Source organism: Pelodiscus sinensis, chromosome 6 (genome assembly GCF_052426305.1).
Source record: "Pelodiscus sinensis isolate ZL-2025 chromosome 6, ASM5242630v1, whole genome shotgun sequence".
NCBI lineage: Eukaryota > Metazoa > Chordata > Testudines > Trionychidae > Pelodiscus > Pelodiscus sinensis.
Window position 1 is genome coordinate 49,634,966 of NC_143057.1, and position 27,963 is coordinate 49,662,928.

Below are 27,963 nucleotides of genomic sequence, written 5' to 3' on the forward strand. Positions count from 1 at the left end.
TGAGGGATACAACACACAGAAACCAAGCTCTTCCTTTATATACCCTGCACCTAGAGAATGCAAGGATGATACACACACTAATTCCCAAGATATATGAAATTCATTTTCATTGGCTTAGTGCATTCCACCCTTTGAAGCAATGATAAGTTATCATTCACTTTTCTTGGATTGGTTTCTAGATCTAGCACTTTGTGTTTATTCCTAAGAGCCTTAGATTCCCCACTCCCCCATTTCAAATTCCTATTGATTTTAAATGACCTTTCCACAGGCTTCTGCACTTTTTTTAAAGCTATCTCACTCTTCCAATTCTGTCTTTTTTCCAGTTTTAACAACACAAAACTACCTCTGATTGTACTAGAAAAATGGCTAAAACTAAGATTTTTATCCCCAGAGAAATAACAGCACAGTCCCGTCAATGGGACTAGTTCCATGTATAAAGTTAAGCACACGCACGTTTGAAGAACCTGAACCTAATAAATAAAATTCTGTCACTGTGTGGAATCTACTTAGACCCCAAACCTGAAAGCATTTGGCAAGAAAAACTGCTCCTAGCTTCAGTGGGAATTCTGAGAGAAGAACTTGAAGAATCAGGCGCATAATTTCCTCAGAAGGAGGTTAACTAAAGACTTTAATACGAAAATATCAGACCACAATTACTCTGACATTGCAATACCACTTTTCATAAAAAAAAGTTTTCAAGCTTGGCATTGAAAGAAAGTAAAGGTAATGTAATGTGTGTAGCCCCATATTCACAGGAAAATCATTCAAGAAGAAATACAGGAAACAAAAAATGAAATACAAGAATGTAGGAAAATACTGATGATAAAGACTTGAAGAACAGCAAATTAATGCAGAGCAACTATGCAAATGTGTGACATATAGATGGTTACCACTTAATACATTTCTTTGGTATCACAAAAAAACCTGACGTGTTAACTCTATGAATGATGGGCAAAAATTCTCTTTGAACCAGAGCTTGATCTAAAACATGATCTAGGCCTGAATGCACATTTTTTTCTAAGGCTCCAAACAGCTTCTCATTATTTAATATTTTCATGCATCTCCACATTTTTGGTGGGAGAGGGAGGGGCCAGCTAGAACTGGAAGTGCTGAAATAGCAAAGGACAGGATGCTGTCTCTCTAACCCAAGTAGAAGTAAGTAGCACTGGAAATTTCATTTGAAAGTCTGTTTTCATGAGATTTCCACTCCACTTTTGTTGACACAGGAAGTTCTGACAAGAGTGAGATAAATATCTAATTCTAGGTGCTTAATCTGAACTGTGCCATTCAGTATTTCAACTTCTCCTTTTCACTAATATTAGTTGGAAGTTTAAAACAAACTCTGTATCTAACACAATGCAATTCTTGTTTATTTAATTCTTATCGCTATATGTATTACAGTAGTGATCGGAAGCCAGAATCAGGATTGGGGCCTTCCTGTGCTCGGAGCTGTATAGATGTACAATGGACATCTCCTGCCCCAAGGATTAAGTTCAAGGAGGGGGAAAAAAATCAGAGACAATACAAACAGGCAACCATAAAAACAGAAATCCCTTCCAAATGAGCACTAAAGTATTCTACCCTGAGGCTATGTCTACACTTAGGGTAGCATGTAGAGAATATACTCACCATTCTCCACCCAAGCATGGCTATAATGTAGACAGTGACACACAGCTTAGGCTAGTAGAGTACAGCCATGCCAGAACCCTAAAGTGTGAATCTTACACACACCCAAGCAGTGCCTCCCATCACTATACTGCTATTGGTAGCAAGTGTGTCCCTGCTGCCAGAGCCTTTCATTGTGGCATGTAGCTAGCAGTGTGGACACAGTCTGATGTTTACCTTGGTGCATAGTTATCTCCAGCATGGGTGGGCAAAAGGGCCTCAACGGGCTGGATACGGCCCACCAAGTGGGTTGATCCGGCCCACGGAGGCCCTGCTGCTCCCCGGCCTCCAGGCCAATTAGGGCCTGGGAACAGGAGTGCGCACGAAAATTCCTCCCTCCCTGCGAGGAGCATGCAGCACTTCAAAGTGCTACGCGCTCCTCGCAGGGTGGGATGAGGCGTCACATGCTTCCCTACCCCTAAGCCCTGATAGGCCTCAGGGTGGGGGAGCTGTACGAAGTTTCCTCCATCCTTCCCCCACCCTGCGAGGAGTGCATGACACGAGGGCAGGGTGAAGGAAGCTTCACACAGCTCCCCTGCCCCCTAGGCCAAACAGGGCTTAGGGGTGGGGGAACTGCGTGAAGTTTCCTTCGCCCTGCCCTGGCCCTGCAAGGAGTGCGCGGCACTTTAAAGTGCCATATGCAGATGACTGCAGTGGCTCCATCCTGTACAGGCAGGATTTGAGGTGTGCTTGCGTGTGGAGCCAGTCACAGGGGCTGGCTCCTTGGTGGTGTGGGAGCCGCAGGAGGATGGTTGTACATGTGTCAATGGGTTCTGTGCTGTTCTTGTGGCACTGTTCCCATAGGGTGAACCAGGGGAAGAAGGGTGGGCTGGAGCTTGTTTCCTGCGGCAGCACTTTGATCCCTCCACAGCTCCTTCCACTTGGCCCTCCAATCTCAGTTGTGAGGGAGCCAAATGTGTGGGAGAAAAGGAAGTGTCCTAACCTGAAGATGGGCTGAATCCCAGGGAACCTGTCTTCTCCATCCCTAGGTCTGCGGGTGCGGCCCAGACTGGTTCCTAGAGCTACATTCAATGTGCTCCATGATGAGATGGAACAGGATGAGATGAAACTCCTCCCAGGGGAAGGACTAGGAATAAGAGACCCAGCAAGCCCAGCTCATTGCATGTCTGATGGGCTCTCACACTAGAGGAAGCCGTAAGGTATGTGTAAGCTGATTGCCAAATAACCAGAGTTAACCAAGCAACTTAGATCAGAATTAGATAACTTCATAGCCACAGGGCCCCCTTTGAGTCCTTTCAGGCTTTATGTACAGACCAGACCACATTGGTCACCATCACCATTGTATTCTAATATGTTCTTTCAGTGGGCCTGAAGTGCTATTTACATAGATGCACGAATGCCCACGTGCTCCCACACGTTTCAGCTCACTGTATCTGCCTTCCATTAGGCGCCCACTTCTGCCTCCTTCCAAGGCTTTCCTCCTCGTTAGCTTCTCAGCTTTAGCACCACTTGTTTAATTGATCTTCCAACGAGTTCCAGTTAAACGACACGGGGATTTGATTGGCAAGGTGTTGGGTCAACTCCTGCCTCAGCACGCCCTGTGACATTCAGCTTGCCAGGACTGCTTCCTTGCCCCCCACCCTTTCCAATGCAGTTCATTATAGCAATTTTAATCCCCAATACTGGCTAGAGTTCTACTTGGACAGTTGTGAGCAGACTTCATTGGCCTATCGAAGTGGCTTTCAGAACATTATCTTATACTGACCCAATGACTATTTAAGTATTTTTTGAATAAGTGAAACAGCTTCAACAGGAGACACAACAGATCCTCACATCTGCATAGCCCAGTGGTCCAGGCCCTCATCTGGAAGATGTAGGCAACCCGATGTCCCAATATTCAGGGTTTTTCTTATACAAGCACCTATTACCCCTACACCCCATCCTGATTGTTCACACTTTCTAACTGGTCACTTTAGGAAGATGGCACATCTGTGTTCAAGTCCTGGCTCTGAACCACTGGACTATAGATAAAAGGGGAGGCACCACCACCATCTTGTATTTTTTGAGAAAGGGCTGACTTGACTTAGCTAATTCCAGGAGAGTTACAGCAATGATTCTTGAGCAGAGGGAGACCTCCTTCCAGCCCAGAGTATAGAGCCTAACTTCCTTTAGAAGACAGGGTTTAAGCTACCCCACTCTCATCAACATTTCTTACTAGCTACTTTAGGTGGCTCCTTACTCAGAGTGCAGGCTTTCATCAGTCCCATTCCTGGCTGCTTAGCTCTCATGCCTAAGTCAGGGCATTAATTCCAATGGGTAGCCAGGCACCTTAAAGATAAAACTTGTGTTGCAAAAGCTAAGTCCCCTCTTGTGGATCTAGCCCTAATGATTTCACTGGAGGATTGAGACAGCTAGATCCAATGTAAGCTACCAATTTGAACCTTTGGGCCAAATTTGTAAATCATTACCTCTTAGTTTGCCCAATCTTTTAGCAACTCTGAAACATGTATACAGACACAGAGTGCCTTGCTTTGTGTAAATATCTGTGACACTTGGTTAGATAATAAAGTCATTTAGCCTGCAATAAACAGACACCTCTCACAAGTGCTGTTGCTCTGTCTCCTGTGTTGGTCTCTAGTAACTTGACTTGGGTTCTAACTCTGTGGGTAGTTTCTTTCAAAATATTCCACTGACAAAGTTTTGTTCCCACCTGTTATTTTTGCTCTGTCCACTTGGTTCAGGATCAAGCTTAGGAACATCATCCTAGAAGAGGAGGGGGATTTCTTTTAGGGCACTTTGGTGTAACCACAAATTTCTTTAATAGAAACACAGTCAATCTTATCAAATATGTGATCAGTTTTAGACCATATATAGTCACCAATTTCCAGAGCCAGGAAGTTAAAAATCTTTGTTAGAATATAATGTTTCACTCATAATTAAGTATGTGAGTGTATTTTCAAAATAAATGTATTAACTGTTGTTTGTAAAAAGCAGACCCTTGCTAATATACACATGCTAGTTTCCATGCACAAACCAAGAAGAAATTAGGTTTTCATGCTAGGATATTTGGCAAAACCCAGGCTCATGGACATAATCAAGTAAATGAAAGCTATTAAAGAAAATACAGTATGTACTATGAATATATATGGTATCCACAGAACAAATTAAGGTGTTAGTATGGCACATTACCATGTAAAATAAACATTTGGAAGTGCTTTCTGGAGAAAGGAAATGTAACATTTGTTTTATGTTAATGGTACATATGCTGGAAAGTATTTTAAGAAACCAGAATTCTAACCATGTTTTAATAGTACAGTGATTACAACATAGTGAGCACTTCTCTAAGGACAAAAATGATTATTCTTTATGGCCTTGACCCAAAGCTGTTTGAAGTCTATGGGATCCTTTCCACTGATTTCAGTGGGCTTTGGTTCGTGCCTTATAAGAACATTTGTCATTTTAAGATGCATCTTTTTACTTCTGATGGTTTTTCAGAAGTGCCCTATGCTCGTTCTTTGGTGTCTACGTATCTGAGTGCTTATATATCACAGTAATAGCTGAAGTACCTCACAACCAACTTGAACTACGTATAAGCATCTGGAGGCAAGGACTGTCCATGTTATGTGCTTATACAGCAGCAACTACAACAGGGTATAACTGAAGTGAGTAGGTGCTATTTATAAAAATGATTAATGAACTTATCCCCACAACACCTGGGAAATAGGGGAAATATTTTATAGATGGGAATATGAGAACAAACATAAGTGACTGCTTAGAGTCACACAAGAGAACCACAGTTGTGTTGGGAATTGAACACAGCATCCAAGTCCCAAATCCAGTACCTTATATAATATATTTTATTTTTTATGGAAATTATACACATATTAGAAAGTCTAGATGTCCCCAAGACTGTGGGAGGAGGGGGGAGAGAAGTTAAGAAAACACAGCCTCCATTTTATGCATTATTTTGTCAATGCAGATGGTTAAATGGATAGTTAGAACTGTTATTTATGCATGCAACTGAGAGAATTTACTCTGATCAAATCATTTGGGAGGAGAACTATCACATTCACATGCAGCTATCAGAGAAGGTGCAGGGGGACACCACTATGCCTCTTGCATAAAGCAGCCTGTCTGGCTGAAATGGAAACTATTGAATTAATAAACTTCACCTTCATTTTCTGTGCCATTAGTACACATGACCCAACTGTCATGCCATCATCCAGGAAAGTGCATGCCTGAGAAACCTGCAAAAGTGTGGCCACAAAAATGTTGCTATTCAAACTGGCATTGCTAAAGATTGCAGAATATTGTTGAATGCACCATGTGACAACTCGTGATTCATATTACAGTCAATCCTGGAGTTATAAAACAAAAGCTTTGCTAAGAGCTGAAGAAAAGATGGCATCTGTGTTTTACATGATTTACATGTAGAGGCCATAAAAAGATTAGAGATGAGCTCAAATTGCAAAATCAGGATCAGGATTTCAGACATTCTAAGGTTATTTGGATGTGGGTAGGATCCACCAATAAATCACAAAATGAAAGGTACAGGTTAAACCTTTCTAATCCAGCATTCTCTGGTCCAGCAACATCTTTGGTCGGGAATGATTTTAGTTACCCAGATGTCTGCTTATTGTGGGTGTGGCCAAGTTTCCTGCAGTTCCATAAAGTTTGTTTACAGTTGCCAGGCCTGGCTCTCAGTGCTCTGGTCTGTTTTAATAATTTATCCCTAAATGTCTTCTAAGAGCCCCGCAAGCAGTGTAAGTGCTGGCAATGCTGCTAAGCATACACATGGCTTTTATGCTTTATTTACTTATATTTTTGTGCCAATACAGTAAAATTGTGTAACAACACTAACATTTTATTATGAAGAGAGCTGATAGGCGTAGGCTTACATAGAGTGCATCAGTATAATCATAGAATCCTAGGGCTGGAAGAGACCTCAGGAGGTCATAGAGTCCAGCCCCCTGCCCAAGGCAGGACCAATCCCAACTAAATCAACCCAGCCAGGGCTTTGTCAAGCCGAGACTTAAAAACCTCTAGAGATGGAGATTCCACCACTTCCCTAGGTAACCCATTCCAGAGCTTCACCACCCTCCTAGTGAAACAGTTTTTCCTAATAGCCAACCTAGACCTCCCCCGCTGTAACTTGAGACCATTGCTCCTTGTTTTGCCATCCGTCCCTCCTGAGAACAGCCTCTCTCCATCTTCTTAGGAACCTCCCTTCAGGAAGTTGAAGGCTGCTATCAAATCCCCCCTCGCTCTTCTCTTCTGCGGACTAAATAAGCCCAAAATCCCTCAGCTTCTCCTCATAGTTCATGTGCTCCAGCCCCCTAATCATTTTGGTTGCCCTCCGCTAGCCCCTCTCCAATGTGTCCACTTCCTTTCTATAGTGGGGGGCCCAGAACTGGATGCAATACTCCAATGTGGCCTCACCAGAGCTGAATGAAGGGGAATAATCACTTCTCTAGATCTGCTGGCAATGCTCCTCCTAATGCAACCTAATATTCCATTAGTGATAGAAATGTAGCCGTGTTAGTCTGGGGTAGCTGAAGCAAAATGCAGGACAATGTAGCACTTTAAAGACTAACAAGATGGTTTATTAGATGATGAGCTTTCGTAGGTCAGACCCACTTCCTCAGATCAAATAGTGGAAGAAATATTTGTTTTTCTGCCACTATTTGATCTGAGGAAATGGGTCTGGCCCACGAAAGCTCATCATCTAATGAACCATCTTGTTAGTCTTTAAAGTGCCACATTGTCCTGCATTTTGCTTCAGCTAATATTCCATTCACCTTCTTGGCTACAAGGGCACACTTTTGACTCATATCCAGCTTCTCATTCACTGTAATCCTTGTAACAATGCTTGGGATTCTTCTGTCCCAAGTGCAGGACTCTGAACTTGTCCTACTTGAACCTCATCAGATTTCTTTTGGCCCAATCTTCTAATCTGTCTAGGTCATTCTGGACTCTATCCCTGCCCTCCAACAAATCAGCCTCTCCCCCTAGCTTAGTGTCATCCACAAACTTGCTGAGGGTACAATCCATCCCCTCACCCAGGTCATTAATAAAGACATTGAACAAAACTGGCCCTAGAATCAATCCTTGGGGCAGTGCACTAGAAACCAACAGCCAACCTGACATTGAGCCGTTGATCACTGCCAATTGGGCCCGACAATCTAGCCAGCTTTCTATCCATCTTACAGTCCATTTATCCAATCCATACTTCAACTTGCTGGCAAGAATATTGTGGGAGACCGTATCAAAAGCTTTGCTAAAGTTAACGTATATCACATCCACCAACTTTCCCATATCCACAGAGCCAGTTACCTCATCATAGAAGCTAATCAGATTGGTCAGGCATGACTTACCCTTGGTGAATCCGTGTATAGCTATACTTTAAGCAGCACTGCAAGCATTGTTCTGTTTATTTACCTTGGGAAGATAAAAGTAAAAAAAGGCCGACTTGCTACAATATTGACCTCCCATGGTTTGACAAATTCTCTGGTTTGGCACCTGTCAGGTCTCAAGGGTGCCGGACTAGAGAGATTTAACCTGTATTTCTTTTGGGCTTTTGTTATTATTAGTGCATCTTTGTCAGAATTCTGAGACCTTTTATACCTGTAATATATATTTGAAGTAAAAACAGTCTTGTATGTTGAATCTAGTGAGCTCTACTCCAAGTTGTACAAAACATCCTTAATGAATACTGTTGCTCTCCTCTGAGACATGTGTCAGGGAGGAAGGGCCAGGAATATATTCTAGAATGGGGAAATAGAGGGAGAAAGGTAGAATACTAATTACCTGCTCCACAAGAAGAAATGAATGTATAGTCTCAAGTATTACACAGTTAATTGTGAGTAGTCTAAATTATTCCGCCATTACTTTATACAGAAATAATCATTCAGCTGGAGTGGGATTGAAGCAAGATGAGCAGAGAAACACTGAGGAGAGGCATATGCTTGCTGGGGAAATGAGACACACTGAGGGAACAGACACAGTGTGAGAGTCCTATAGCTCAATCTTTTTACAAGCCTTTCCTCTGCCTTTACAGGTAGCATCTGAAATACATACATAAAATACATACACTTGGATATGATAGTAATGGTGTGGTAAATGGAGACCATCAGATTCATAATTATGTTTTTCATAGGATTATGAAGTTCGGTAAGATATTTACCTTTACCATAACTAAAAAAACTCAAAATATGTTTGGGAATAACCGGACCCTATTTAACGTAAATCATATTAAATTAAATTGAATGTTTGTATGATGTTGAAAGGCTTATCATTTTTAAGGCCCTGAAGACTCAGCTTGGTTTGCTGCTGCTTTAGCCTACAATCAAGTTCCTTAGAAACACTCCATAAATTAACAAAAAACGGTTTGTGATTCTGAAAGGAATTCATTTAATTTGTTAATGATGGTGCATGTTAAGCTCACATAAAATGGTAAGTAACAGGGTTAAAAGAATCCTATAATTTTACTAATCCAGTTTCATTCCAACAAACTCCCAATAAATGGCTTTTGCAACTGTTTTTGCTTAAAAATTAATTTTGATTCAGGACAGTCAACAGTCCCAGTCTCATAAAGTATTTCAAAACTACTTTTGTGGACTATTTTAGAAGCAGCTGTTTTCAAATTTAATTTGAAATTAGACCGAGGCAGAGCATCTAACTGAGCAAATGTATCTTTCAGTTACAAAAACATAGCATGCAGCATCCAAAGAACATTTATACCATCCAACCCTCTGGTAATTAATGCTTATTTGGTGCATAAAGATAAACATTTGATTTAATTAAAAGGAGGTGGTAAATTCAATTCTTAAGTTTTTCCTAATTATTCTGTATTTAGAGTTTGTAAAAGCTCCAGTGAACAGATGCATTATTTCCCATTTTAACCTCACGTCTTAAAAAGGACAGTTAAACCATCAGGTCCGCTGTATTTGAGATAAAGCAAAGTTCCTCTTTCAGATCAATGGAAATGAGAAGTAACTATATACAATGAGTTCCTTTAATATTGTATTATTTTAAATTCTGACTCTCCTGGAGATTTATAACCTGTGAACCCCATACAAGTTCCAGTTCCTGCCATAACCTCAGTTATATTACTTCCCTCTGCTTGTGCAATGTGCCACTGCTCTGCTAAGATTTAAAGTTATGTTTTCAATGTGTTCCATTTAAAGAAAACAACTTAGTTCTTCTTCTTCTCTAGTTAAATGTTTTGCATATATCCTGTTCTACCTCATACTTGTATTTTGTGTTAGGTCAAAAAGTTAAAGTTAAGCGGTTTGTGTACTGAAGAAACAACATGGGGTGAGCTTGCAGAAGGTGCTAACATACATAAAATCACCTACAAAGATTTACTCACACACAAAATGAAAATGTTCAGAATATAAAATACTCTATGTCAATTGCAGCACATATCAGATGAGTTAGAGCCGCAATTACTTAGGCCTAGCATTTGACAAATATGCACAAGAAAGGACTTATACAAGGAGTTACTAGATTGTAAACTCTTTAGGGCAGAGTCCATACCTTTATGCAGCATCTAGCTCAATGAGAATCTCAATTCTGATTAAAGCACCTTGGTACTATTGTAATAGAAAATAAATTACATACAAATAATAATTCATCACCACCTAAGACTGGCTGTTTTTCTAAAAGATCTGTTCTAGGAATTGTTTTGGGGGAATTTCTCTAACCTGTAACAGAGGTCAGATGAGCTGATCACAATGGTTACTTATGACCGTGGAATCTATGAATCTTCTTGTGTCTCATATGAAAGGGCCTTTAGAATTGAAGTGTCTACCCTATGAGTTGCACAGAAATTGATATCCCTCCGCCCAAGTTGGTTGGGGCCATAGTCTGCCTCCTCCCACTCAGAACCAGCCCACTTCAGGACAGTACCCTATGACTTCATGAAGTGTGATCTAAAAGGAATTCTGCCTCCTTGTGCCAGAATCACCGCAGAGCTTATCGTGAAGTGGTGTAACAGTTTCCACATTACACCTACATCATTAAAGGAATCAGAAGTTTGCTTACTACTGCTAGCAGAAACTCTTTGGTTTCAAACTTACAATATGTCTCACCTGACACTCATGACTACAACCAGACCTGGTGCCCCCTGGTTTGATCACATAATTAAGACATCACTGTGGAGTTGACAATGAGTAGCTGGACAGTCCTGAATGGCTGAGATATTATATGCAATTTGAGTATGTTTATGTGACACGTGGCCTCACTGACAGTCCACAAACCCTGAGTCTGATGGCTGTATTCTCCTACTCCATGACTAAGATATTCCTTACCAGAATCATGGGTGGAGATGTGGGGAGAGAATGGAACTCCCTACCCATGTCTTTGCTTTTCTGTCAGTCCGGCAAGTACACTGTCCTGTCTGGGATGCATACCAGCTTGTCTAGCTAGCAAAACAGAGGACAACAGACTGCCTTGAGCCATTCTTGCAGAGCCCTATTTGATATAAGAGGTCAAATGTGTTCAAGCAGCCATTTGACTTAAAACTTAAGGCAATTCCTGACAGTGGTCTGAGGATGGTCCTTGAAGGGCATGCAAAGAGATCCTACTGAGATGGAAACATGGGAAGAAGCAGGAATATTGATATTGAATCCAAAACTGCATCAACGAATTCTGTTCTTTTGAGGCAATATCTACTTCTCTTCACTTATTTTCAGGCTCAGGATGTTGAACAGGAGCATTATTTGATGTGCTGTGGTCTGTACCTGGTGTCTGGAAGGATCCCAGATTAACCAGTCATCCAGGTAAGGCCACACTTGGTCATCTTTTTTGCAGAGGTGTGTGGCCATTACTCTCATACACTTGGTACAAACCCAAATATCAGGGGATTGGCAAAGATCTTCTCCTACAACAAACTTCACGAATTTCCTGCGGGCAGAATGAATTGCCACATGGGAGTCCACATTCTGTGTAAGACAGGGGCACTGAACCAGTCTCCTGAATCTAAAGAAGGGCTCATCATAGTCAGAAACATCATATGGAACTTTTATGTTCTTAAAGTATCTGTTGAGGTTCTGAAGATCTGGAGGGGTTGAAAATCTCTTCAGGCCTTGGGTATTCAAAAACCTGGGGAATAAAATGCCCTTTCCTAGCGAGAGAACATCTCTTCTGTGTGTCCCAAAGAGCACATAGTATAAACTTTTTATCTTAGCACAGACTAATCATAGGGGATCCAGAAAGTGGGTTGTGGAGAGGAGTTGAAGTGGGGACGGGGAAAAGGAAGAGCAAGAGTATATCCAACCCTGCTTAGCTCCCATTTGTCTGAGGTGAAGGACTGCCATGAATTTAAGAAATGAGACAGGAAAGGTAGGCAGGGTCCAGTAAAATCCAGATTAGGTAGTATAGCTGTCCTCAACATAAGAGTTAAAATTGATGGTTGGAGATGCCTTAAAGGAGTAGAAAAAAGGAAGTAGAAAGCATGGTCCTTCTCTTGTGGAGCCATTGCCTTTTCTCAGATTGCTCATCCTTATGACAGGGGTAGGCTGTCATCTAGTCTGATACAGAGGGTGGTATTTGGTCCTCTTCGTGGCAGGAGCATAGAAGCCCAAGGACTTTAGAACAGCTAGAGTTATATAGGGCATGCAAAGCCTTATCCATTTTGGATGAAAACAAAGGGCATCCTTCTAAGGGGAGATGCTCAAATCACGTGTTCCACCTCCACAGGAATCCCAGAAGACTGTGACGAGGAGGAGCAGCGCATCATTACTGTCATCACCCTGGCCTCGGCTGCAGAATCTGTCCTATCCAGTGATAGAAATGTAGCCGTGTTAGTCTGGGGTAGTTGAAGCAAAATGCAGGACAATGTAGCACTTTAAAGACTAACAAGATGGTTTATTAGATGATGAGCTTTCGTGGGCCAGACCCACTTCCTCAGATCAAATAGTGGAAGAAAGTAGTCACAACCATATATACCAAAGGATACAATTTAAAAAAATGAACAAATATGAAAAGGACAAATCACATTGCAGAACAGAAGGGGAATGCGGGGGGGGTGGGAAGGGGGAGGAAGGAAGGTAAGTGTCTGTGAATTGCTGATATTAAAGGTAGGGAGAGTGGGATGTTTGTGAGTTAATGGTATTACAGGTGATAATTGGGGAAACTGTCTTGGTAATGGGTGAGAAAGTTCAAAGACTTGTTAAGTCCTTGTTGGTAAGTGTCGAATTTTAACATGAATGACAGTTCAGAGGATTCCCTTTCAAGTGCAGATGTAAAAGGTCTTTGTAGCAGAATGCAGGTGGCTAAGTCATTTAGAGAGTGTCCTTTCTGGTTAAAGTGGCAAGAAACTGTTTTCTCTTTGTGATCTTGTCTGATATCTGTTTTGTGGGCATTAATCCTTTGGCGAAGTGTCTGAGATGTTTGTCCAATGTACATAGCAGACGGACACTTTCGGCACATGATAGCGTAGATTATATTTCTGGATGCGCAGGAATATGTGTTCTTGATCTTATAACTCACTTGGTTAGGTTCAATAATGGTATCAGCAGAATGAATATGTGGACAAAGCTGGCAACGGGGTTTGTTGCAAGGGAAGGTACCAGGGTTGGTATTAGTGTGGTATGTCCTGTGGTGGTTGGTAAGAATCATCTTGAGGTTAGGTGGTTGTCTATAGGAGACTATGGGTCTGTCTCCCAGAGCCTCTTTGAGTATGGTATCCTGTTCCAATATAGGCTGTAGTTTATTGATAATGTGTTGGACAGGTTTAAGTTGGGGGTTGTAGGTGATGACAAGTGGTGTTCTATTGTTGGTTTTCTTGGGTCTGTCTTGAAGTAGATGGTTTCTAGGTATTCGTCTGGCTCTTTCAATTTGCTTTTTTGTTTCTCTGGGTGCTTCAGGATCTCTACCAAGCATTTATAAATCTCAACTACCCACCCAGAGAAACAAAAAAGCAAATTGAAAGAGCCAGACGAATACCTAGAAACCATCTACTTCAAGACAGACCCAAGAAAACCAACAATAGAACACCACTTGTCATCACCTACAACCCCCAACTTAAACCTGTCCAACACATTATCAATAAACTACAGCCTATATTGGAACAGGATACCATACTCAAAGAGGCTCTGGGAGACAGACCCATAGTCTCCTATAGACAACCACCTAACCTCAAGATGATTCTTACCAACCACCACAGGACATACCACACTAATACCAACCCTGGTACCTTCCCTTGCAACAAACCCCATTGCCAGCTTTGTCCACATATTCATTCTGCTGATACCATTATTGGACCTAACCAAGTGAGTTATAAGATCAAGAACACATATTCCTGCGCATCCAGAAATATAATCTACGCTATCATGTGCCGAAAGTGTCCGTCTGCTATGTACATTGGACAAACATCTCAGACACTTCGCCAAAGGATTAATGCCCACAAAACAGATATCAGACAAGATCACAAAGAGAAAACAGTTTCTTGCCACTTTAACCAGAAAGGACACTCTCTAAATGACTTAGCCACCTGCATTCTGCTACAAAGACCTTTTACATCTGCACTTGAAAGGGAATCCTCTGAACTGTCATTCATGTTAAAATTCGACACTTACCAACAAGGACTTAACAAGTCTTTGAACTTTCTCACCCATTACCAAGACAGTTTCCCCAATTATCACCTGTAATACCATTAACTCACAAACATCCCACTCTCCCTACCTTTAATATCAGCAATTCACAGACACTTACCTTCCTTCCTCCCCCTTTCCACTCCCCCGCATTCCCCTTCTGTTCTGCAATGTGATTTGTCCTTTTCATATTTGTTCATTTTTTTAAATTGTATCCTTTGGTATATATGGTTGTGACTACTTTCTTCCACTATTTGATCTGAGGAAGTGGGTCTGGCCCACGAAAGCTCATCATCTAATAAACCATCTTGTTAGTCTTTAAAGTGCTACATTGTCCTGCATTTTGCTTGTCCTATCCAGGGAAGTCTGTAGGACTGATGGAGAAATAAGGAGGCCTTCAACAACAAATTATTGGAACTGCTCACTGAGGTAGCTGGAATGGTACTGGGCTCCAGTCATGACTGGGCCAAGCATCCTAATTCCTGGTAGAACACTTTTCCAAGCAACAGTGAGGAGAATGGGAGCTCTCTCAACTTTCAGTACCGGACCATTTGAAAAGCCTATTTAAAAGTAACCTGAAAAGGGTGACGTCATACTGGGAAGGGTTTTCTGTGACAGATACCTATAGGAGCAGGAACTGTGCTAGAGAGAGCACAGATGGCTTTCTAGTAGTTGTCCTTGGCATAAGTCTCCTAGTACCAGGTGGGATCTGAAAACCTGATGTCTGATTTTTTCCTCCTCAGAACTAAATGTCAAAATGAAAATTAAAAAATGAGAGAAAGTCTAAAACTCAAGTACCAATAGGAAGAACCAAGAGAGTTTTTGTTGTTGTTCATAGGGAACACATATATACACAGAGCCACAAACAACTTTTCCTATGTGGCCAGAAAATAAAAAGTTCTGCCTATGTAAACTTGGAAAAAGGTAGAACTTGATTTAAATTAACTTTACTTCAAGGTATAATGTTAGTACTATTGAACTGTCTCAGGGCATTACTAATGAACTATATAACTCTTGCGTCTTCTGAAAGTATGAACCTGCATCTTCTGAAACTAAGACATCCATATGCAAAGTCTTCTCACAACAAACCTTAGCTCACATTCAATACTGCAGAAAAGGGCTTCTTCGGAAGAATCCCTCTCACATCTTTCCTATCTGCACTGAGAAGCAGAGCTCAAAATCAAATCACTACTGAAGATGGGAGCAACTGCTAAAACAAAGCTATGTTTTTTCTCAGAGAATTAGACCTATGTACCCAATGCTGATGGATCCAGGAAGCTCAGTACAAATGGTCTCATGGTACATGTGACTCTCTGAAACTGTGGGTCAGGATGTGTTCCCTCTAAGCTGTGCAGCAGCACAGCTTCACAGGTGATGAATCAGCCCTGCCCAGTCTGCCAGCTCTGCATACATTTCTCTCCATTACCCCCAAATCAATAATGAAAATATTGAAAATTACTATACCTAGGACTGACCTTAGGTACAATTTTTCAACAAGTCATGCACCCCCACTTTATATAAATTTCATCTAGACTATATTTCCAGAGTTGTTTGTGATTGTTGTGGTTTTTCAAAAGCCCACAAGTATATTTTTCACATTCTGCTCTACAGTAAAAGCAACTAAAGTATCTGGAAAAACTTGAAGCAACATCCCACCATTCTTTAATGGGATCTCAGATTTTATATGTACCCTTCAACTCAGAGCAGTGTTTTGCAATTCAAATAACTGAAGTATTTATATTTTTCCCGTTCTTACCTGATCTTACAATGTTTAGAATACTCAAAGGCCTGGAAATTAGCATAGCACAAATGGGATAAATGGCAAAACAATTGTCTAAAAAATTATCTTACATTTCCCCTCTTCCATCATCAAATTGGTTGAGAGGTGATTTATGCTTCATATAAAAGCAAATAAAAATTAATAATAAAAGTCTTTTTTTTAATTGCACTGATAGACTTATGAGAGTGAGGATGTAGGAGAGTTTATAAAATCAAAAACTGTAAAGATTTTGTACTGTATGAAATGCAGTAAACTTTAGACTGTATTGTTCTGAAATAGTTCCACCGTGCATGACTAATTAACATTTTATTTCTCTTACTGGAGAATTTTGGACATCACTTGACAAGCCTTGGCTCTAATTTTTTGTCAGTAAATAAAAAAGTAAGCAATACAAAAGTTGACAAGTGGAATATGCTGTTAGATGTCAAAGCCATTTTTTTTAAAGACTTAAAATAACTTCAATTTTTAAATGTTTTATAAATAGTATCCAAGGTTGCCTTATATTAACAAAAAGCAATAGTTTTTTCATTGTTTTCCTATTAGTGCATTTCCAAATCCAAGTGAAAAGCTGGAAACCAGTAAAGCTGCCACACCAGTGATATGGGCTGTAGGTTACAATGATGCATGCCTTGTAAGCAGATCCAAATTAAATAAGTGTAGTAGCTCATACAAAAGCTGTAACCATGAGGAACTTTAGCCAATTCCATTTCCCCAGCGTACTTCATTTCATAAAGTGTTGTAACTAAAAAACCCCAACCAACCAACCCCCCCCCCCAAAAAAAAAACCAAACCAAAAACACACCCACACCTTCTGTAGGAGCTGTAAAGATAACTTACTTAAACTTTTTAAATCGCTTTATTGGAAATTCCATATTGAAATTACAATTTATGTCTATACTGTGTGCTGGCTATTACAATACTACAGTGCGTGTGTGTGTATTACAGAAACAGTCATGAAATGTATGGACCTGTTTATATATTTTACAAAATGAACCAAAAAAATACAATAAAACAGCATCCCAAGTGGATAATGTAAACGATTAAATTATAAAGCCTTTTTTTTCAAAGATCAAAATACTTAAATGAAAAAGGTATATAAAATGTAATAAAACATAAATTACATTTAAAGATCTGTACATGATTCATCTTTCAAGGAGAAGCACAAAATTAGCATTCTTTACAATACTGCTTATTTTGGTCTTCTAAATTAAAAACAATCCATCATCACTAAGGCGGCAGGAAACTAACAAGGTTCAACATGCAATCTAGCACTATCCTCACTAAAATCAAGTGAGTTCATAATCCTGCAACCCCCCCCCCCTCAAAATGTAAAAATGTGTATTTGAAGCCCTTTCCTGTACTTGACAACCAACGTGCAAAGTAAGTTGGATTGTTAAGTTAGTGCACAGCCTACCACGTGTCTGCTTCTGATGAACAAAGTATTAAGGCTACTTGCTGCTAAAAATATGCAGCAGTGAAGGAACTCTTATTCACAAAGGAAATCATCTGATTTCACTGGAAATTTTTGCCATAGTTACTGGGAGTAACATAAGAAAGACATTCTCTCTTTTCTCACATTATGTCCTAGTTCCCTAATTTTCTGTCTATTGTAATAAGAGAAACATGGTTTTTTTTCAGTTTTAAAAAATAAAGATACAATCTCTTGTCCATTATATCAAAGAGATAAATACTATATGCTAAGCTGTCCATCACATCCAGGGCACTTCTTCACACTCCGAGCAATCCGGTGTGCTACTGTAGTTTGATTCCTTTTTCTGTTATCGACTTAAGCATAACTCACTAAAATTACAATCACAGATCATGATATACATGATGTGCAATACTACTCCGCAATATGTTGCACAGCAACAGTACATTATAGTAAAGCAGCCTCCCTCAAGAACTGTAGTCAATAAAAAAAAATTAGAAACAGCAATTCTATACCCTCATGTTTACAAAAAATCTGATGGCAACAATGGTCGATAAACTTGGTATATCACTGCTGCTGCATTTTATTTTTATTTTAAAGCTTGGTCTATTGAGACTAAAAAGTCACCTCAGAACCACTGATTTTGGGACTACAGTCTTCCACTGCGCTGAAATGATGTAGAACTCTTAGTAGTGAGTCCAACTTCATTAGGCTTCTGATGGAATCTCTGCTTCATCCATCTGAAGAGTGTCATTATCCCCCAGTAATTCTGTTTCTGGGACAGAACCTTCTTCCTCCTCTTCTTCCTGGACAGGGTTTTGGGCTATATCTTCTGCTCCATTATGTGTATCATCTGTCCCCTCGGAGAGCAGAGCAGCCCTGTCTGCCACTGATGCATTGGAGGGTGCAGTTGTTACATAGCCAGTGCTGGTAGAGCCACTCCCGCTGTGATGGGAGCCTGGTTTTGGAATCATCTGTGGAGGCATTTGCTGTGGAGCCATTTGCATTGGGATTTGGACAGGGTAAAAATTGGGCAAGTAGGCACCATATGCTGGCATTGGTTGGTAACCATTGACAGGAATGTAGAGCTGAGGAGGTGGGACCATTGGTCGGATCTGCCCTTTCATTGGTATGAACTGTGGTTGAGGGAAAGCTTGAGTTTTCTGTTTTGGTCCAACGTACCTAGCATTGCTGATATTACTAACGGGGCTTGTGCTGAGAGAACTTGTTTGTGTGGTGTTGCTTGCCCCAGAGGTTTGTGCTGAGCTGTTGTAATTAGAAATGTTTCCCCATGTTCTTAGTCTATTGTGAATATCTTTAAATCTTGGTCTTCTGTTGGGGAACTCGGTCCAACATTCCAGCATCAAAGTATATATCCACGTCGGGCAGTCATCTGGACAGGGCAAAACCTGTCTATTCCTTATCATTTCAATGACATCCTGGTTGGAATAACCACAGTAAGGCTGCAGGCCATAGCTGAAAATTTCCCACAGCACAACTCCATAGGACCAAATATCGGAATCAACAGAAAATTTGCCATACATAATAGCCTCAGGGGACATCCATCGGATAGGAAGAAGGGAATTTCCCATGAGTTTATAGTAATCAGCAGAGTAAACTTCCCTGAAAAGGCCTAAATCAGATATTTTCACATTAAGCTTATCAAAAACCAGTATGTTTCTGGTGGCTAAGTCCTTGTGAACGATATGATGGCTTGAGAGGTATTCCATTCCTGCAGCTATTTGAGTCACAATGTGAAAAAAATCTGCTGGCTCCAGAGCTGATTTTACAGTCTTGTCATCATCAGTGCTACCCACGTCTGAATGGGGAGATCTCATAACTAAAAACTCATGGAGATCACTGTGAGAACAGTAACTAAATATCATGCTGACAGGCTGTTCTTTGGTCACTATTCCCAGCAAGCAGACAATATTTGGATGCTGTAAACGTGATCTCATCATTGCTTCATGTTTGAATTCTTCCCGGAGTGACAATTCTGCTTTGTCTTTGAGTGTTCTGATGGCAATAGCTTGTGTCTGTTCACCAGGTGTTGAACCAAAGAGATGCCCCTTGTAGACTTTTCCAAACCTCTCTTCCCCTAGCTCTTCCATAAACCTCACCGTAGACAGATTGATCTCTTTAAGTTTAGTCTGAAAAAACAAGAAACAAAGAAGATCCTAGTGTTTTACAATACAATTCTCTATTAAAGAAAAAAAACTAATCATTACATGCTACCAAGGGATGATGGTTTTGTCACAATTTATTTTCCATTTATATAATTGTTGTATATTCCTGTACTGAAAGCTGTAATTGAGTGTTAATTTGGGTATTCAACTTGAGATACCTTAAAGGGCCTGATTTTGACAATCTTGGCCTTTAAAAAGTCTGCCAAAAATACCTGTTTGTGCTGATTAATAAGTGGCATTTCCATGTCCTGGCTAGGAGATGCCATCAACTGGCGACGTTGAGGAGTAGCAGCAGATGCTTTTTGTTTGTTCCTACACATGCAGACCAAGATGAAAAGGCAGGCAATAACCAAAGGGATGGCTATGCTGGGAACCAGAATGTAGAGGATCCCCATTTTGCTGTTGTCACGTGGACCTGTTGGAATTTAAATATTCATTATTTTCAGGTGGTGATGGGTTTTTAAAGTCAAGTAAATTAGAAATACTAGTATGAATATTGAGTATAGTCTTTAAATTGAAAAAAAGCACATCACAATTTTAAAACAGAAGTTAGAACATTCTAAATACAGACTTTTAATTCCATCAACCACGAACTTAATTTTCTGTCAAATATTTCTGAGAATAAATGTTGAATAGACATGGCAACTAGTGGGTACAAGGATAAATTACGATACCATTAGATCCATTTAATTTACCTTGATAGCACTTATTGGCTTATTTATAGGTTAATTTACATCTGAAACACTATTCTTGAACTTTTCAATACAGAAACTATAGAACACAGACTGTTGTGCAACTGCATTAATTTGCTGACTGGATGAAGTACAGTGATTAGTCTTCATCATTATACATACAGGCATGCACACATGAGTGATCTCAATGTGATCAACTGCAGAGCCATAGGACAAATGTCCTTATCATCCAACTTTAAGCATTTCATCAGCACTTTGCCCACTAATTAGTTCTACTCTGCCAACACTATCTGCCCATAAAATGTGGAATTCGCTCCCCACTTTCAAATTATTTAGATACCACTGGACTTTTTGGTGGCCTTGTTTCTCACAGAAAAACACCTTTCATCTTTCTCGCAGACAAAGATGAAAAATAGTGTCAATATGCTTAATAAGAGCTTTCTAAAGATTTTATTTTTTTCCATAAAATGCATGGCATGTACAGGACAGCATACTGTGGCACAAAAATTTTAATTGGAACTCATTTGGGATGCCTTATGAAATTTGTGACTGTTATTCGTGAGTGCTTCCCTCCCAAACTCATGCCAATAAAATCTTTATAACACATTGTCATGTAATATAATTTTTTTTCTATTTAAGTCAAATCAAGAAAAAATAATAAGGTGGTGTAAACCAGAAAATGTTCTTTTCACAGTTTTAATTTTAAGTACGTCCTGTCTGTAATGAAACAACATTTGTGAGGCTTATATTTCAAACACACCAAGAACTGTGCCATTCTTCTTGTTCTGCACAGTACTGAGTTTACCTTTGGCATTCAAACTAATAATAATGGCTCTAGAATGAATTCTATGCCAATGGTATATAAAATCATGAGTGGTGCGGAGAAAGTGAATAAGGAAAAGTTATTTACTTGTTCTCATAATATAAGAACTAGGGACCACCAAATGAAACTAATGGGCAGCAGGTTTAAAACAAATAAAAGGAAGTAGTTCTTCACACAGCGCATAATCAATCTGTGGAACTCCTTGCCTGAGGAGGTTGTGAAGGTACGACTATAACAGGGTTTAAGAGAGAACTAGATAAATTCATGGAGGTTAAGTCCATTAATGGCTATTAGCCAGTATGGGTAAGGAATGGTTTCCCTAGCTTCTGTTTGTCAGAGGAGGGAGATGGATGGCAGGAGAGAGATCGCTCGATCATTACCTGTTCAGTTCACTCCCTCTGGGACAGCTGGCATTGGCCACTGTCGGCAGACAGGGTTCTGGGATGGATGGACCATTGGTCAGACCCAGTATGGCCAATACTGGGTCAGACCAACCGTTCTTAGGTTCTTATTTAATGCTGTGAAGCTAACGGGACTACAATAATTTGTCACTATAGGACAGAAATCCACCAGGTTAACTAGGATGGCTTTTTGCTAATATTGATGCAATATTTGCTCATGTTTTCACTACTTTTATTTAGTCTAAGAGATTTATTTTAAAATCATGACCTGTACGGTGCCTTTGAGTTCTATGCTTTTGATTGTGTTTCCTATAACCAAGTTTAATACTCTATCTCCCTCTACAGGATATGAGAATTATCATCTCCTTTTTTCAATGCCAAAGTTGGGTGTAGCAGACTTTAGTTGGTTTCTTGGCTTCATACCTAGACTGCCATCCACATCTCTAGATGTGAGAATCCATGCTCTCCAAACTAAGGTGCCGTAGATAGATGGGGTAACATAATGCTGAACAGTGTTACATAAAACCAAATTACTGCTCAAAGTATATTCACAGCAACACTCACTATATTAAGTCAGAAAACAAACTGTATGCAGAAATTTGATATATTAAATGCATGTAGTATTGTTAACTATTTTCTCTGCTTTTGCTTTGGAATGTAATAAATAAGCAGTCCAGAGATCCAGATAACAAACTTTGGCCTAAAAACAAATGTGGAACAAGAAACAACAGATCTTCACTAGGTCCAATGAAAACCTTAGAATTGTAAATCTTCTCAATAAGTGATATTTTAACAATAAGCAATATTTAATAATGTAAAGGCTTTAGGGTTGTAATAAGGGGGGAAAAAGAGAATACATACTACAAGAGGGTACTTCACACAGTTCCATGCGTACGTTTTTATTCTGTGTAAAACACCAGGGACCATCCATCTGATTTCCAGGATTTCGGCAGTATGCATGTCCACCTCCTAGCTCTGGAAACTGTGCACTTGTCAGATCATGGTTATGAGGATGCTGTGAATCCCAGTGCTGACAATTGTGGCCTGATTTGGTGACACTAATGGTCCCTCTATAATCTGCTCCAGAGCCATTGTAACACTGGTGATCTGAAACAAGGGATGTCACATAAAATTCAAATAAATGTAGAGAACACTTTATTGATGACGCTCTCACACCTAGAACTTCGTCCCCTAAAGGGTGAATTGAGAGCCACTGATCTGCTTCTCATCTATCTGGAACTAATCAGCTCGTAAGAACCTTTGTACTGCAATTCAAATGATTACATTTCATCCTAATAGAACCTGAGCAGCTCTACTCCACTGTACCTGCTGCTCAACTCTGCCAATTGCTAGCCAAGGATGGGAATTCAGTGTAAGCTCGGTTGACCAAATATCCACATATAGCCATGTTGGTCTAATGTAAATGAGAGGTAAAACAGCATGTGGATATGGTAATCAGTTACGGGAGAATGGAGTAGGCAGAGCAAAATAGCAGTGTATAATAACAACAATGAATCTAACCATTCAATGCAAATATACAATGCATAAATGCATGCCTCTAGTATATCACTGACAATTACTCTTCCAGCTTGATTTGCAGGATTAACAGTGCATATAAAAAAGAATGAAAGCTAGTTATCTAAAATGTATCATTTCTTAACTGGCCATTTCAAGCGAAGCTTTTGTGGCCCTACTTAAAGATTACTGAAATGCACACAAAACAGGACCAAACGGGACAGGTGAGTGAACTACACAGGGATCCCACACAAGAGAGCTGTGGTACACAGCTTTCACTTGCTCCCAGTATACTTCTTGTGTGGAGACTGGCCTTTGTATTCCAGGGCCATTGATTCAGCAGCTTTCAGGACCACTCAATTCCTCTAAGCTTCCCATTTAGCTCTTTATTTTGCAACAGTGCCAGTTATGAACAATATCATGACTTACAAAGGGGCAAGCAGATCTCCTTATGAAAACATTCAGTACAGCAGTAAGTTTATGCAGCAAGCATCACTGAAGACCACCTTGTTTCAAATGCTTGTCGGTGACAAGAGAAATAAAAAAGCTCAAAGCATGAAACATTGAACCTTACATCTGTTGAGCCGTTCTACTGGGATTCCAATTCTTATACAGTTGGCAGCCTCAAGAGTGTCTGGCAGTGGCAGGTCCTCACACTTGGGCAGTTGTAGCTGCATCAGGATGAGGGGATTGGACCTAGCAATGTTATATTCCTGCCTACAAAGGTCGTTTTCCAGAACTTCACATTCATCCCGACACAGCTCCCTTGGCTTAGGAGTCCGGGAGCGCTCATCACACAATGGAAACACAAAGTGGCAGAATGATGGGATGGCAAACTGCGAGCACTGGTCAGATAAATGGGTAGAAGTACCAATCATGGTGAATGCAGCTGGAAACAAACAAAAAGTACTGGATAAGCACTAGTGCATGATAAACTAAACAAGCAAATAAAATAGTTTTGACGTTAACATGGCCTCTTATGTCTTGAAGGATCTCAAAGCCTAACTACATGCAGTATTAAGTGGAGTATGGAAGTTAAGCAGACAAAAATGCACAAAACAACAATGGAAAGGAAATATGGGCTAGACATAATGGGGCAAACTTGAAAGTACTGTTTTATATTTAATGTCCATGCATAGTGCACAGGAATTCAGATTCTATGGTATGAGGCAAGAGACCCTTACAGAGTAAACTGTATGGTGCTCTCTTAGTCATAGAAGGATGAAACACTAAGTCAACCTTGTCAGGACCAGAATCTGGAGTGTCAAGATTTCGAGTTAGACAAAACCTTACTTTAGATCACTAAGACTTCTGCTTTCTCCAGACATTTTCATCAATAAACCAGAAATATGTACTTGCAGGCAAAAGGAAGGACTCCAAATATTTGATGAGATTTTGAAATTAATAGATCTCAGAAACCCAACAGACAGCAGATGTTGAGAAGAAATGGTATTAATAATCCCAGAGTACTAATCCTATTAAGACAAGTGTCATAACTCAATAAGGACTTGATCCTCCCCTCAGGCACTGCGCACGCCTACACACTGCCATTTATCTGGGAGTTTTCTTCAACTTTTTAAAGAAGAGATAAATAAGGATGTGCATCAGGTATCTGAGGGATGAATCAAGCCCTAAATATAGAAATATTCCCCCACAAAAAAACCTGTTAACTTTCAGTTGGGATTGTTAGACTGCTTCTTCCACCAACGCAAACCATTAAAAGCAAGGAAACAAGCCGTTAAATCATTCAACACCCTGTCTATGATCCACTCATTAGTTCCTCTCCTCAGCTTTACTACCTCCCTTCCACCAACTATGCCACAACATCTCTCTTCCCGAACAATCAAGGTGCTACCACTTCACCTTGAACAATTTACTGGTTATATGTGCAGATGTTTTCATGATTAACATAGGCTTTTATCAGTTCTGTTGTAAGTAGTTCTGTAAGTGTCTTTGCACTGGAGTGTGCAAGTAGGTGGGGTGCTATTTTCAGATTGCAAAACATCTGTATGATAATGCTTGTAAACGTTAGGAGAAAATGTCCATGTGAATGGGTGATCTAACCATTAGTGACTGTTGCAAATTTGGGTAAGGTGTGTGAAGTATTATCTTTTCCTGCAACAACTTCAAAAACAGGTAATTACCTCAGTCACCCAACACAGCTAAAGCATTGCGAACAACTAAATTTGGGGGTAATTTGTATGTAGCTATTACAGTCTTCAGATCTGCATGTGAGAGGCAGAGCTGTATTATTGTTTGGACTTTCTGCTGGTGGGCTGATTGAAGAGAACAGGGTTGGGGGTGAGAGAGCAGGGGCAGTTTACCAGTTAGCTTTCGAGTATCTGGAATAATTATGTATGATCATCAAATATGTCACCTCACAGTTTACCCTCTCTTCCAGATAATTTAGGAAAGTATGTTAAACAGCCCAGGTCCCACTACAGATCCCTTGGGGGTGAGGGGGGAGACCTCTCTCCATTATACACACTGTATTGACTGGATCATTTGGGGAGGAGCATTGGTGGGACCACGCCAACCTATCTGGGGAGGCATAGCTGACCCTAGCATATGCAACATGCCCATGGGCTAGGTCTTGAGACAGCACCTCTGGTCACTGTTAGAACTATTACATCCCCTGGAGAAAGTGCTTGGGGGCAAAGAAAAGGAGAAAAACTGAAGGCTAGAAGAGCCTGACAAAGGAGACAGGCCTTGAGAGCTGAGATACAGTGTAGAAGTGTGGACACGCTGACATGTACTAGCAGAGGGATGAATTAAAACTCTGTAAATAAACTACAAGGTGGTGATTACAACCACAAAGGGTCTCAGGGCAATCTGAGTTTGGAGAAGAGGCAGAGGTGCAGCACATTGCCTTGTCAGAGCTAGGGGCTTTTCCAAGATTTGCCTGCATCCATGAGGCTAAAGAGCTTGATGGAGAAGCTGGTGTAGAGATCTGGCAGACAGGGTGATGGAGAGAACACGGCAATGGGGAGAAGCAGCAGAGAGAGACAGAAAACTGCAGACTTTCCTAGCCTCCAAGAAGGTAAACAGTCCTGACTTGCCTGGCAGTGAAAGGGTCTGCAGGAATTTACAAGGGAACAAGCTGAGATACACCAGCGACCCTTCAAGTATGGCAAGTCCTGGGATGAGAAACTGAAACCGGGCACAGTACTCTAGAAGATGGGACATACAGATAACCTTGATGTAGCTTTGCCTCCTTTAGAAAATGTGGCCATCAGAGCCAGTTGGGACAAAACAACATGGGGTGCGTCAACTGGCACTCTCTTTAAACAGGGAAATACAATTGCACATAAGGTTTGGCATGACGAGCAGGTGACAGAGCAGATCATGATTAAGGCAGAGATTCTGGATCAGGTGGGTGTATCCACAGAAAAATACTTCCAGGAATTAAGAGCCCCACATGATGGACTGAGTGGTTCTTGCCCTGTGCATCTGCACAGATTTTAACAGCCTGGGCCCTGAGAACGGCACTGAGAAGACAAAGGATGAACAACCAAGGAATTCTGGCAGGGGCTCGAGTCACAGTGTTTCCCATGTGGACATGACAGACATACACAGGGACTATAAGTTTTCACAGTTTTATGTCTTGGCCAAGACACCAGGCAGGGAAGACAAAAAGGAAGTACTGTATCTGCCCCATGGCACAAGTGCCCCTGGATGTCCAGGGGACATTAAAGTGGAAACAAGTGGTAGTGGATGGATTACCCCACTCCTTTTATAGTTGGCAGAGAAGGCTAGGAGGGTGCAAATACATTCCACAGAGCAAAGAAAAGAGGAAATAAATGTAAAGGGGCCAGAAGAGCCTTGAAATGAAATTACAAGTTGCAGACAAGATAAGGACAGAGAAGTCCCCCAAGAGACAGAACGGAAGAACAAATACAAAGTTCACTTAAGTACACCCAGTGACATCAAAGAACCAGAATAACCATAAGACTGAGGAGAAAGGATGGATCCGCCACAAACAATGAGGATACAGGCAAGGAGCACAGTTTAACGGGCTTCCCTTGGAGTGATGATGTGTGGACAGAGAGGGTATGTCTAGACTACAGGCTTTTGTCGACAGAAACTTTGTCGACAGATACTGTCGACAAAGCTTCTGTCGACAAAGAGCGTCTAGACTACATTCAGTTCTGTCGACAAAGCAAGTTGCTTTGTCGACATGGCAGTGTAGATGCAAAGGATAGTTTAGATGCAATAATGCCTTCTATCGACAGAACTCTGTCGACAAAAGGCATTATTCCTCGTAAAATGAGGTTTACCAGCGTCGACAAAACTGCTGAGTTCTGTCGACGTTATGTCGACAGAACTCAGAGGTAGTGTAGATGCAGGTTTAGTTTTGTCGACAAAAGTCCACTTTTGTCGACAAAACACTGTAGTCTAGACACACCCAGAGAGAATTATGGAGACAAAACCCTCATCCACTAAATGCAATTTTCGTGGGTGGAGCATAGATGGACCCTATAATAGGATCCATGGTGAACAATCTGAGGAGGGGCACAGGCCTGAGAGATCCTCCAGGAAAGGAGAAAGAATCTTCATTCTGTTGAGAAAGGGGATAAGGCACGGGTGGGCAAAAGGGCCTCCGTGAGCCCGGGGGCAGAAGGGAGAGTGTGCGAAGTCTCCTCTTACTGACAGGGGCATAGGCACCTAGGGGGAACCTCAGGGGGGAGGGAAGGTGCTCCTCCCCCACCCCCAGACCAATCATGGTCTATGGGTGGGGAAGTAGGTAAGTATCCTGGCCCTACCCCTTCCGCTCAAGGCCTGCTCCTTCCAGTGCAGCCTGATTTTTGAAATGGCCTCTGGCAAAAAAATTATTGCCCACCCCTGGGATACGGTATGTGACAGCATGCTGAGGGCTAGCACTTGAGCAAGCACTCTGGTCACTATTGGTACTAAT

At 40.9% G+C, this 27,963-nt stretch overlaps 1 protein-coding gene across 2 annotated transcripts in view; it reads right to left on the reverse strand.

Annotated features, from left to right (window-relative positions):
• Positions 1–16,839: 16,839 nt before the first annotated feature.
• ROR2 (ROR family WNT receptor 2) overlaps positions 16,840–27,963 on the reverse strand; it is a 216,744-nt gene continuing 205,620 nt past the window's right edge. For both annotated transcript variants that reach the window (XM_075931901.2, XM_075931902.2), the window contains 4 exons: positions 23,623–23,937; positions 22,395–22,640; positions 19,830–20,032; positions 16,840–19,581 (listed from right to left, as the gene is read on the reverse strand). In XM_075931901.2, coding sequence (XP_075788016.1) covers positions 18,139–19,581; positions 19,830–20,032; positions 22,395–22,640; positions 23,623–23,937 — 2,207 coding nt within the window. In that variant the 3' untranslated portion in view covers positions 16,840–18,138. The remainder of the gene's footprint in view (positions 19,582–19,829; positions 20,033–22,394; positions 22,641–23,622; positions 23,938–27,963) is intronic.